The 11324-nt window shown below is 37.6% G+C and overlaps 2 protein-coding genes across 2 annotated transcripts; one reads left to right on the forward strand and one right to left on the reverse strand.

Moving 5' to 3' along the window:
- Positions 1-1376: 1376 nt before the first annotated feature.
- tradd (tnfrsf1a-associated via death domain) lies at positions 1377-7477 on the reverse strand. The gene is made up of 6 exons (XM_067442497.1): positions 7346-7477; positions 6856-6903; positions 6620-6773; positions 6191-6471; positions 2056-2182; positions 1377-1917 (listed from the first exon to the last, which is right to left on the reverse strand). Exons 2-6 carry the CDS (start codon positions 6874-6876, stop codon positions 1619-1621), a joined length of 882 nt encoding a protein of 293 aa, XP_067298598.1. The 5' UTR covers positions 6877-6903; positions 7346-7477; the 3' UTR covers positions 1377-1618.
- A 160-nt stretch (positions 7478-7637) lies between these two features.
- fbxl8 (F-box and leucine-rich repeat protein 8) lies at positions 7638-10516 on the forward strand. Its single transcript, XM_067451103.1, has 2 exons — positions 7638-7890; positions 8709-10516. Exons 1-2 carry the CDS (start codon positions 7754-7756, stop codon positions 9706-9708), a joined length of 1137 nt encoding a protein of 378 aa, XP_067307204.1. The 5' UTR covers positions 7638-7753; the 3' UTR covers positions 9709-10516.
- Positions 10517-11324: the final 808 nt, after the last annotated feature.

Raw genomic sequence — 11324 nt, forward strand, 5'->3', positions numbered from 1 at the left:
GCATAACTTCAGTTTTGATTTCATGCCAATCCCAGCCCCAACTGCAAAGGACTGTTCACTGTCTGAACACACCAGTGACACACACACAGGTCACTCTGATGGATTACTTTACTAAGATAAGAGCAATATCGAGCCACATAACCTGCTTAACATGCTTTTATCATTATTACCAGGATGGCGACAAAATCACAGACCCTCCTCCATAAGCTGTAACGTCACAAGTATGTTGAAATATCATTACATAATCATATGTGAGTAGAGTTTATATTTTGAGTGAAATAAATTATGGAAATCTCTACATTTCTTGCTAAATGATATCCTAAATAAAACATTTAACAAAACGTGACATGGGATGTAACAACGGAACCGTTGAGCAACAATTTCTCTGTTATTTAATCACCAGGTTTTTCGTAAATGAAAATGTTAGATTTCACTCTAGAAAACGACTAGGAGCTTCTAAATCCCCATAACTAAAATGAATATGATCTCTTAACCATGTAATACTTTAATGGCAGGTCTGCGTAATGCTTTAATGGAGAAAGGCCTCATCCATTTCATTAATCTGACCGCCCTCAATAGATACCATTAAGCTAAAATTAATTTCTAAGAATAATGGCATCTCATAGCGTATTAAAACACAATCAGATCCAGATGTTGACTTGTTTCATTTTTGCCTTTTTTTAACAGATTATTTGACTAATGACAACTTCGTCACACCTACACCTTTTTCTCAGATCAGAGGGGGAAACAGAAAATACTCAATCTTCTCCTCAAGTGTTTCAGTTTATCAGAAAAAGTAGTAATGCCCTATCATAAGGTTGGTGTTTATTTATAGAACTGCAGCATATTGATTTCAGGACTGAATTTCTGAAAGCAATATACATTCCACAAGGGTTCTTTAATAACGCCTCATCTCATATTTATCCTTCCTAGTCTTTAAAAAAAAACCATTTGATCAGTATAGGTGACCTATACTCAGTGGACCAGTTTTATAATCAGATTAAGCATGCTTTTGGACTAGAAAGCAGTTTATTTAGAAACATTATTATGAAAGTAATCTATAGTTCAGCAATATCCTTAATATGCATAACAGGAATTTGGTCCTCACAATTTAATTTTTAAAGTGGTGTCAAGCTCTGTGTTTCCAGTTGTCTTTAACGTATGAGTGATTTCATGTATTGTACAGATTAAAAGTCAATCCACATATCCTTATCCTGCAACACTAAGTGCCTTCCAACAGTAGCACTGCTCCTTTCAATACTGAGGGCAATTCAAAGTTCTGGAAGTTAAAGTGATGCTGTTTTTAGCATCTTCAGCTTGTTGACGTAGATGTAGACAGGACAACGCGGAGGACAAATCTGGAAGTACGCATGAAATATGCACGAAAAACCCTTTATTCAAAATGTATTTCATTTTGGGCAGATGACAGGTGATTGTGAACATTTCAAGTAGGAGACAGATAGAAATTATAAGGTCATGATATATATATAAAAAAAAAAAAAAAATCAAATTTCACACAATTGAGAGTGCACACTCTTCAAATGTAGCTATATATCTTGGTAACAGTCACATGTACAAAAACAACACATACACAACATTCATTCACTCTCTTATAGTCTCAATCTCTTTGCTGAATGCCCAACATGATCTCTGCCATGCTGGTCAATTTTGTCTCCTCTAGTGCACCGATAAGACGGCTCAGTTTGGCACTCCTGCCCTCTGACTGGATGAAACGTCCAAGCAGTTGATAGGCCTGCTCATAAAGCCCTTCCCTCTCGTACTCATAGGCCAGATTGTCGATAGCAGGGCCTTTTAGGGCACGGCAGCTCTTTTGTAAAGCCCGTCCCACTCGTTTCCAATCCCGTCCCACATGAGCAGCAAACCGTTGCTGGTCTGCTGAAGTCAAAGGCCTATCATCTGAGAGAATAAGGACGGAGGAGAATATTGAAAACATTTTGAATGTAAAAACTAGTCTGTGATCATAGAAATACAAATGTAAAACATTTATACACTAAGTAGTGCGTCCTCACACACATTGAAATACGTAACACTCACCGAAAACTCTTTTCTGAAACAGAAAGCAGTTTCTGGCTAGCTCTTGTGGCGGTTGACTGGGAGGACCGTAGCTGTTCTGCAGCTGCTGCTCCAGCTGTGTGACCTCATCATCACGCAAACGCACAGGCTACAAAACATTCATCAGTCAATTCAACTACAATTTTTTTTACATCCATAGAAGGAAAGGCTCCTCCATTAGCAGTTTAGTTAAAAAAAGAGATTTAACTTTATTCCACTAGGAGCTTCACAATAATGATATATTCTCTCACTGATACTTCATACTGTTTCAGGTACCACCATACTTCTACTGTAAAGATGTTTGCAGACACAAAGTCCATGATGATATCAGGAAATAGAAAGATAGCTTTATAGAGCCATACACTTAATATTCTGCAATATTATTGATTTACTGCACCGATACTATCGGATGAGAACTGAACTGAGGTGGATGATGACATCAATGAACTCATTCCATAATTGATGAACTTTACACAGTTATTGAACACAATCAACATTTCACAATCAACACAACACCCAACTGAACAAAGACACTATTTTCTTTCTAGATCTGCTTTACTGCAGAACTGAACTCTGTTTACTTTACTGATCGTTATTTATCTGTTTAACACTATAACACTAGCTTTGAAACTAAGTGTATTGTGCTATATAAACAAAGGTGACTGGACAATACAAGCAGTCAGAGGTCTTCTGGTTACATCCCTTAGATGTTAGAACTGACTAGTTTGGGCAATAGGAGGTTAATGAGAAGCCCAACAGACCATCTTTACAAGTAACTTTGTCAAAAGTCAATTTGAATTCACTTCAGTGTTGTTGGTTTTTTTGTGTACATGTCATTTGTTTGTTTGTTTTCAGCAACAAGCTCTGAAATCTCAGTCCAACAATAAGCATTTCTGATTTTATATTAGTGAAATGTAAAGTTGGGAAGGAAAAGGTTTGACAAATCCCAAGTGGTTAATTATTTTTGCTAAATGTTTACTTGCAGATGAGTCTGAAAAATTAAGAGCAAAGGACGATTTCACTTCAACTTCAAGTGAAATTTTCCATTTTCACTTAAATTTTAACTGTGCAAAATTAAACACTTAAACCGATTCACAGTTCTGTTTTGATAGGGCTGCAGACAGGAGGAAAACAGTCTAAATACAAATTATTAAAATGCAACCACATAACTGTAGATAGATTGATAGTATTGCGAAATAAATATGCTTATCAGCATTTGAAAAGCAGGAGAAAATGCTCCCGATGCCTTATTTGTTGACATCAAGTCAAGCAAGTGCCCCCAATTAAACTCTACAGCACAAATTAAGCTTTGTAGAAGTTGCCAGCACATGACAGTTGTGTGACATCCAATTATCCTCAAAAACATTAGAGAGAAGCATTTAACCATCCACTTCTATTGACAAGCAAGTCGATTAGAACCTTTTTCTATTTAGCCTATATTTTTGTTGGGTCACACTTAAGATTAGGGCCACATTTTCACTTACTATTAACTATGAATTTTGCCTCAAACTGCTAATTACTGCTTATTTTAGTAAGGTAGTTGTTCCGTTTAGGATTTGGGTAGGAGTTGCGGGAACATGCACAATAAGGCATTAATATGTCTTTTATAAGTACTAATATTGATAAATAGCCAATATCCCAGTAATATACCTGCTAATAAGCAACTAGTTAATCGTGAGAACTGGACCCTAAACTAAAGTGTAACCTTGTTGTATTCATACATTTCAATGTTTGATTGCATATCAATCTGGTTGTGTGTTGGATCTCCACTTTATGTCTAAAGTGAAATCAAGGTACTGAACCTACAGCTAAGGATCACTGCACCAAATCAAAGCAAAAACAATAATGTTGCACATTGCAATAATTTTAAATGTTTAATTTGCTGACACTACACAGTTGTTTTCACATTTACCACACAACCAGAATAAACTGGTTTAAGAAAAGTGCATACGTTTTAACAGTCACATATGTTATTTTGTATAGAAACCGGCAAATGGAGGCAGCAGTTTGAAACATGCTTATATAACCAAATCAACTTATCTTCGATCTATGAACCTGTAGTTTCTTCTCAGAGCTGAAAATGTCAAGAACATGCTTGATTAACATTTCTTATGTGCTATCCTTATTGAAGCTGTGAATTTCCTTGCAATGTCAGAGGCAAATTAAAGCCTCTCTTTGATTTGAGGAATTCCCAGCACCAATTACACTAACAACCTTTTGGCCTCAATATGAACTTTAACTAAATATGAATCATCCTGAAATTTCTTAGGAAATCCTTACTCAAGGCTTGAGCAATTTCACACTCAAAAAGTGTTATTCTATGGGTTTATCAGGGAGACTGTCCATGTTTACACTGAAGATTAAAGGGGTGGTTGCATGCGATTTCACTTTTTTAACTTTAGATAGTGTGTAATGTTGCTGCTTGAGCATAAACAGTATCGGCAAAGTTACAGCACTGAAAGCTCAATGCAAACGGAGATATTGTCTTTTAAAGTTATGGCAGTTTATTGCCAACAAAAACAGCCGGATTGGACAACAACAAGCGAACACGCAACAAAGTGGACGAGGCCGCGTCACAGTCATTACAGAAGAAAGAGCTGTTGTAGTAGGCTAGTGTTGCAGACAAGCCATCAAAAATACGTTATTTTCATGCCAAGTGCACAACTTCTGTGTACGGACTTCCTTCGGGACGCTGAACTACGGGGGCAATGGTTACAATTTGTGTTTAATTCAGTTCCTGCTGATTACAATGCAAATTTAGCCATCTGTGCTGCACATTTCACATAAGACAGCTTCAAGAATCTTCATGAGTTCAATACTGGATTTGCTCAAAGGCTCATACTAAAATATGAAGCAGTTCCCACATTAAAGGCAGAAGCTGCTGTTTATGGGCCTAAACCTGTAAGTACATGTCTTTTAAATGTGTAGTTTATGTGGGTGTTTTGGTTGCATCAAGACCAACGCGGGCTATGCTAGGCAGTTAACTAAATTGTTTCATACTTCTCCAACAAACGGCTATAAACACAAATTAACTTATTTGTACTCACACCCGCGAACATCGCTTATTTATATAAAATATATTATATAAACAAGTTTTTCATGCTACAAATAAAACAATGCCTTTACAAACAAGCTACTACTCAGTCGTGTATTCGGATACGGTAAAACTGTAACCAGAATATGAAAAGATAACTAACAGCAGTGACACTACAAAAATACTTGAAAAACTAAAATACTTACTATTATGTGTGTGTGTGTGTGTGTGTGTGTGTGTGTGTGTGTCCACAATGTAAATGGATTTATAAACGTACTAAATTATGTTTTTTTGACAATGTAAAAATGCAGAATATATCTCGTGATGGGTAGGTTTAGAGATCAGGGTTAGGTATAGGCAATCGTTATTGTGATTGACATGGCCAAACTAAATGTTTAGAATCAGTTTGCAAGGCTTTCCACTGAACTGGTTTGGGGGGGGGGGGAAATAACGCATATGACATCATACCCATGTGCCTTGAGTAACTCATCGCGATTGGTTGATGAGACGGTACCAGGAATGCCCAATAGGTGTTCTTGTTTCATGACGGGAACGCCCACGCAGATGGACCCTTTTTGCTATTTGGGTCTGATTCGGGCTCATATTTGTATGCCAATATTGACGCCATTATTTACACTTTGCAGATGTGACTTCTGCCCGTAATGGTAAGGGCCGTGGCATTTCCGGACAACCAGATCTTGGCACTTCAGCCAATAATAATACATGAAACTACATTTGGCCATCTAACCAATCTAAGACCATTGCGTTTTTCGGAGGGATGGACTTCATTGAAGCAGGAAGCAAACGAGCCGTTTAAAGGACAGTGGAGACAGCGGTGTGGAATAATAATATAAGAAAAATACAGCGTTTAAAAAAAAGAAGAAGTATCAAGACATGTTATACTGCGTCCCATAAACACAACCAAGCCTAGAAAAACACCACGGAACCACCCCTTTAAAGCATTGTAAAATTGTAAATGTTTGTGAAGCAGACTGGAAAATGCATATGCAAATTTAGCTTTTAATTAAGCTGCTTGTATTAAGCTATCCTGATGGTCATTTCAGAATAAACATACACACGTACCTGTGATTGGCGTATGTACTCCAGACAGATATCTAGGTCTTGAAGGTTTTGGTCCAGTGTATATATTCCTGCTTTGAGCTGTGTTTCCATGGCAACCCCATCAAGAAGCGTAAGCAGGCGTGAGGCATGCTGGGACAGAAACTGAGCAAGCGAGCCACATGCATAGCTCTCTAAGAATCGCTGACATGGAGGCACGGACATGAATTTAAGTTCCACCCCAAGGAAGGGATCAGCATCGTGCAGTTTTAGGATTTCATACCCCTCCAGTCCACCAACAGAATCTGGATCAAAAATAAATCGAATTGTATCATTTGCAACACAAATACATTGTCAAATCTACCTGTATACATAAAACGACATACTCTTTTAATTCCGGTATAATTTCATTAACTTGGTGTGTACTTGGTGGCCACTACAATCAACTCTTACCTGTAAGGGTGAGTTTAATAACTTTGAACACAGTGAATTTCCCTTGTTCATTTTTGTAAAGCGATAGAAGGTTGTGTTCTGGACTGCTACACCCCAGGAAGAGTACAGCACACCCTGAAAACTCGCGATCATTGGCGTTGTTGTCATTTAACCTCTGCAGGTAAAGATGAAATCATTCACACACACTGTTAATTCACATTCAACATCTGGAAAGACACAAAAGTAAACACTTGTACCTTCGTGTCTATACTGTCCATCTTCTGATCAAACTCTTGTCTGAAGTTCTGTAAATGTGAACAAATTAGTTTGTAAAACAGAAATAAATTGTGAAAGCAAAGGATAATTTCACGAAGATCTAATTAGACGAGCACAAAAACACATTCTTTTGTGTTTCCAGCATCATGTAATCACTTCCTTATCAGGTTGTGAGCTCAATGGTCGATACTGTTAAACAAATAAGGTCAGACGTTGGTGATTTCTAGATATGCGATGCACATGTTTACAGGTAATGTGATGCGTCAAAAATAACTTCTTCCTTTTTACAGTTTTGAGAGATCAATTAATAAAACATATTCAAATGCTCGCTCGCAGGTTTCGAGACTTTTATTTTTGTATACATTTAGTGTTCACGTGAACAAAAGTTTAACATACCACAACCCTACAACCCACGATTTACATAGCGAATATGAAACCTGCGCTTTGTTATCTACGTTACTTGTTACTTACACGATTTGGACAACGATTTGGTGAACTTTGTCTGAATGATAAGGAAGTCTAATCAGGCCTGCAGACATACACGAAGGAAACTTTCGAGGTGTCGATGCACTATCTTGGCCGCTATTAAGACACACCCATTACAATAGCCAAGGATCTGATTGGCTAGGTTGTCTCACGCATTCAATGGTGATTGGCTTAAAGCTCCGAATCTGGTTTTATTGTTGTGTTTAACAACGGAACTCGTGACGCAGGAGGAAGTACTGAAGTTTGAGAACGCTTTTTTTTAGAAGTCTGACAGACATGCAGAGAGCAGTCATCTTGAACTTCCCTGGATTAAGATATTTTTGCTAAATTATAAGCTAACCTTTTTGTACGCGTATTTTAACAGTCGGCTGACTGGGCTTGAATGGGAATGGAATGGATCTGCCAGAAGAGATCCTTGCACATATTTTTTCTTTCCTGCCTTTACAGGACAAATGCAATGCATTTACTGTTTGTAAGGCTTGGTCTTATATAATGACACATCCAAGCTCATGGAAAGACACCGAAGTCAGGTAAGAGATACAAGGAAACCCTCCCAGAAATACATTTTATCACTAAGATGTTGCCGTTTCTTATCTTGGCAGATAAGTTAAGTTAAGAAATTAATTATAGTATCAGCTTTGTCTCACATGTTACTCTAAGGATTCTCAGGAGAAATAATAGTACACCTAGCGCTGACCATGTAAATAGAAACATAAACATAAATTTAAATAAAGATAATTTGATAAATGTTTGAAATTCTTTTGATTGCTGACTGAGATCTTGGCAAAATCAGAGCACAGTTTGAGACATAGTTGGCCAGTGTGAGATTTTTGGGGTGTGAGAACATTTGAAAAGCAGATGACTTAAGTTGGGTACACTAAAATTATGATCAAAGTTATTCAACTAATTATACAAATAAAATGTATGAATTAGGTTTTAATTAATTCTATAAACTATAATACTGATCTGCCAACATTGTTGCTATATGATAAATTAAAATAAGCTGACAACATCACTGTTTTCTCCAGAACGACTGTACAGCCAAATCTAATTTTGTTGCAATATTATCCTGTTTGACACTGTGAAGCTGCTTTGACACAATCGTGATTGTAAAAGCGCTATATAAATAAAGTTGATTGATTGATTGATTGATTGATTGATAGATAAGAAAAAGTCTCAATTTCAGTTTTCATAATACTATTATTGGCTGTCTTGGAGAAACAATTTACTGATTTTTTTTCTTCGTCTTGGCCTCATATTTGACCAAATGAACCGCAGCACAGACCCATGAACAACATTGAGATGATGCCTGCCTTGCTTTGTTTTACATATTTTATTTCTGTCTTAGGTGTGTGTCAGGAACCAGTGTCCCTGACAGATATTCTGCTCTTCTGCCACTGGTCAGAAATTTGAAACTGATAATAAATCTGACCGATCCAGCCAATCGCCAAACAGCTCTGAGGGTGCTGCGGCAGGCACTTGCCAGGGGTGATGGGTGGCTGGAAGGACTTACCATCTGTTGTGAGGGAAACACACCCCTCTTTTATGCTGGTCAGGACCTGCAGCAAGGCTTAGTGGACATACTGACGAATGGGTCGTCCCTAACCGTGCTTGACCTAAAGGGTGTACCCTTTACCCTCAGCGACTCCTTCGTCAAGAGCATTGCCATGCTTTGCCCTGCTCTGCTAAGTCTTTACATCAACAATCATTCTCTGGTGTGTGGCATCAACGCAGAGACACTAAGGCAAGTGCTGAAGTGTTGCCGGTCACTCAGTGTTCTTGGAGTTTTTCAGGCTAGTCTATCACAAGATGTCTTTAAAGATCTCATGTTGCCAGAAAGACCAGCATTAAAGAAACTAGAGCTCCGTTGCGAACGCTCACTCAAATACACCCTGCCTCTCTGTGACCAAATATGGTTAGAGTTAAAACTGAGACACCCTCGTCTCTGGGTGGAACTTGAGCTGGACCACACCCTGCCCGAATTGCACGTCCCAGGTGTACTGCAGCCCAGCATCCCCGTTCGATATCTTCGGCTGCTTACTTGGACAGTGCTGTTGAATGAGGTTCAGATAGTCGGGGAGTGTTACGCAAGCACTCTGGAGGTTCTGGAGCTGCAGACGACCGCGTCTCCTGAACTAAACTCTGCGCTGATAGCTTTAGCAAAGCAGTGCGTCAAGCTCCAAGAGGTTCACTGTTATTGTGTGGTCTCGCAAGAAGTGATAACAGCGTTCATCACAAACTGTCCAAATCTCTACAGATACACACTCAAAACACACAAAGAGCCTCACCCCTGGACCTGTGAAAAAGTTAAAGGAAGTGTATGTAAGATTGTGGCCAAAGATTGGTAGATAGGTGGAGGGCGGAGCTTCAGACCAACACACAACATCAACATCAGTTGAGGGCTGCAACAACAACTTTTAAATGACACTATCCTGGCCGGACTACTGTTGTCAGTGATATAAATATATGAAATTAACATGATTTCTTAATGTCTAGTGACATATCAGGGCCATTTTATGATTAACTGAAATACATTTCTTACATACAGTTCTTTTAAGTAATGCCCTCAAGCACTCTTGAGTTTGAACATGATTAGATAATGCAGTTCATGCACTAAGCAATCTACTGGCTTGCGTATGAATTTTATGAGGTTGTTTTGTCATTTAACATCAGTCTGATATCTGATTGCCCCATCAATTACGTTATTAAATGTTGAAGTGGTCGACAGTCCACACTTAAAAATAAGTGTTTTACTTACGGGTTAAAAAAGTCCATCATTCAGGCATTTAAGTGCACTTTTTCTTTTTGAAAGTTTCAGTGAACACACTACTTGCACTATTTATGCTTAAAATGCATTGAATAGTGCACAAGTAAGCAAATTGGGTTGTCTCTTGTACAGTGGGTTCTGAAAGTCAGCGATCACATTGAAAAACTAATTTAATTTATATCTGGAAATAAAGTTTTATGATTTGAAAACATTTAAAACAAGTTAGTTTCAAAAGTCTAAAAACTAGAAACTCACTCATTCCTCATGTATGACTTACTTTCTTCTATCCTTTCATTCTAAATCTGTACGCATTTATTTATACTGCAGTACATAAAAAGATATTTTGAGAAATCAATCAAAATAAAGTCAATGGGCTACAATGTCAAAATATATTAAAGCTGCGAGCAGCGATGACGGGCCCAAGCCGGGGGCACCGCCACCCCGGTGGCATCAGCTTAACTGTGCACAGCAGGCCAATAGGCATTTAATATGGGAAAAAATAAATAAAGGGACTATATCAAAGTCATTTGAATTCACCTCATTAACTGCAGCAACTGGTGCTGCTATGACCAGGAACCACAACACTCACATCTATGAGATCAATTACATTTTATTCATTAATTTTATGTCAGATGATGTCAAATGTCAATTTCAAAATGAGTGCAGAATACTTTCCAAATGCTGAAGTTGTATTATCCTTACACTTCTCTTTATGTGTTTTTGACCTACCGTAGCTTGTGATTGTTCGCCAATTTTATGCAGCAAAAAGCATGCTTGTTTTATTTCAATATGTGTGGCATTCAATATTTTTTTTAAATAAAAAATAATAAAAAATAAAGCCAAATCACAGAAACCGCAAAAATTATTTTAATATCAGTGTCAGGTAAGAGGAATATGCCTGCATACATTTTATGGAAGTGTATTATAAACAGCCACTTTTAAATGTTTAAATGTAATTAAATTTAAAATAACGATATCAAAGTCATCTGAATATATTTACTGGTCAAAGTCGACCTCTCTAAAACATGCAGCATGTTTTATACCGCTGAGAATGTGCACGACAGGCAATATGCATTTAAACAGGAGAATATTTGAAAATTGCTCTAATATGCCACATGTATCACAGCAGCTGGTACCCCTATGATCACAAGCCACACCTATTATGAAATTTAAATATAGATTTTTTTTTTTTATGTA

Source organism: Pseudorasbora parva, chromosome 1 (assembly GCF_024679245.1).
Source record: "Pseudorasbora parva isolate DD20220531a chromosome 1, ASM2467924v1, whole genome shotgun sequence".
Lineage (NCBI taxonomy): Eukaryota > Metazoa > Chordata > Actinopteri > Cypriniformes > Gobionidae > Pseudorasbora > Pseudorasbora parva.

Excerpts from the sequence above, each read along its gene's own strand:
- tradd (XM_067442497.1), bottom strand. The coding sequence starts at position 6,876 with ATGGACAGTATAGACACGAAG. Across the intron at positions 6,774-6,855 it reads TGGACAGTATAGACACGAAG|AGGTTAAATGACAACAACGC; the intron begins GTACAAGTGTTT and ends CTTTACCTGCAG. Across the intron at positions 1,918-2,055 it reads GTTTCAGAAAAGAGTTTTCG|ATGATAGGCCTTTGACTTCA; the intron begins GTGAGTGTTACG and ends TTATTCTCTCAG.
- fbxl8 (XM_067451103.1), top strand. The coding sequence starts at position 7,754 with ATGGATCTGCCAGAAGAGATCCTTGCACATATTTTTTCTTTCCTGCCT. Across the intron at positions 7,891-8,708 it reads TGGAAAGACACCGAAGTCAG|GTGTGTGTCAGGAACCAGTG; the intron begins GTAAGAGATACA and ends TTTCTGTCTTAG.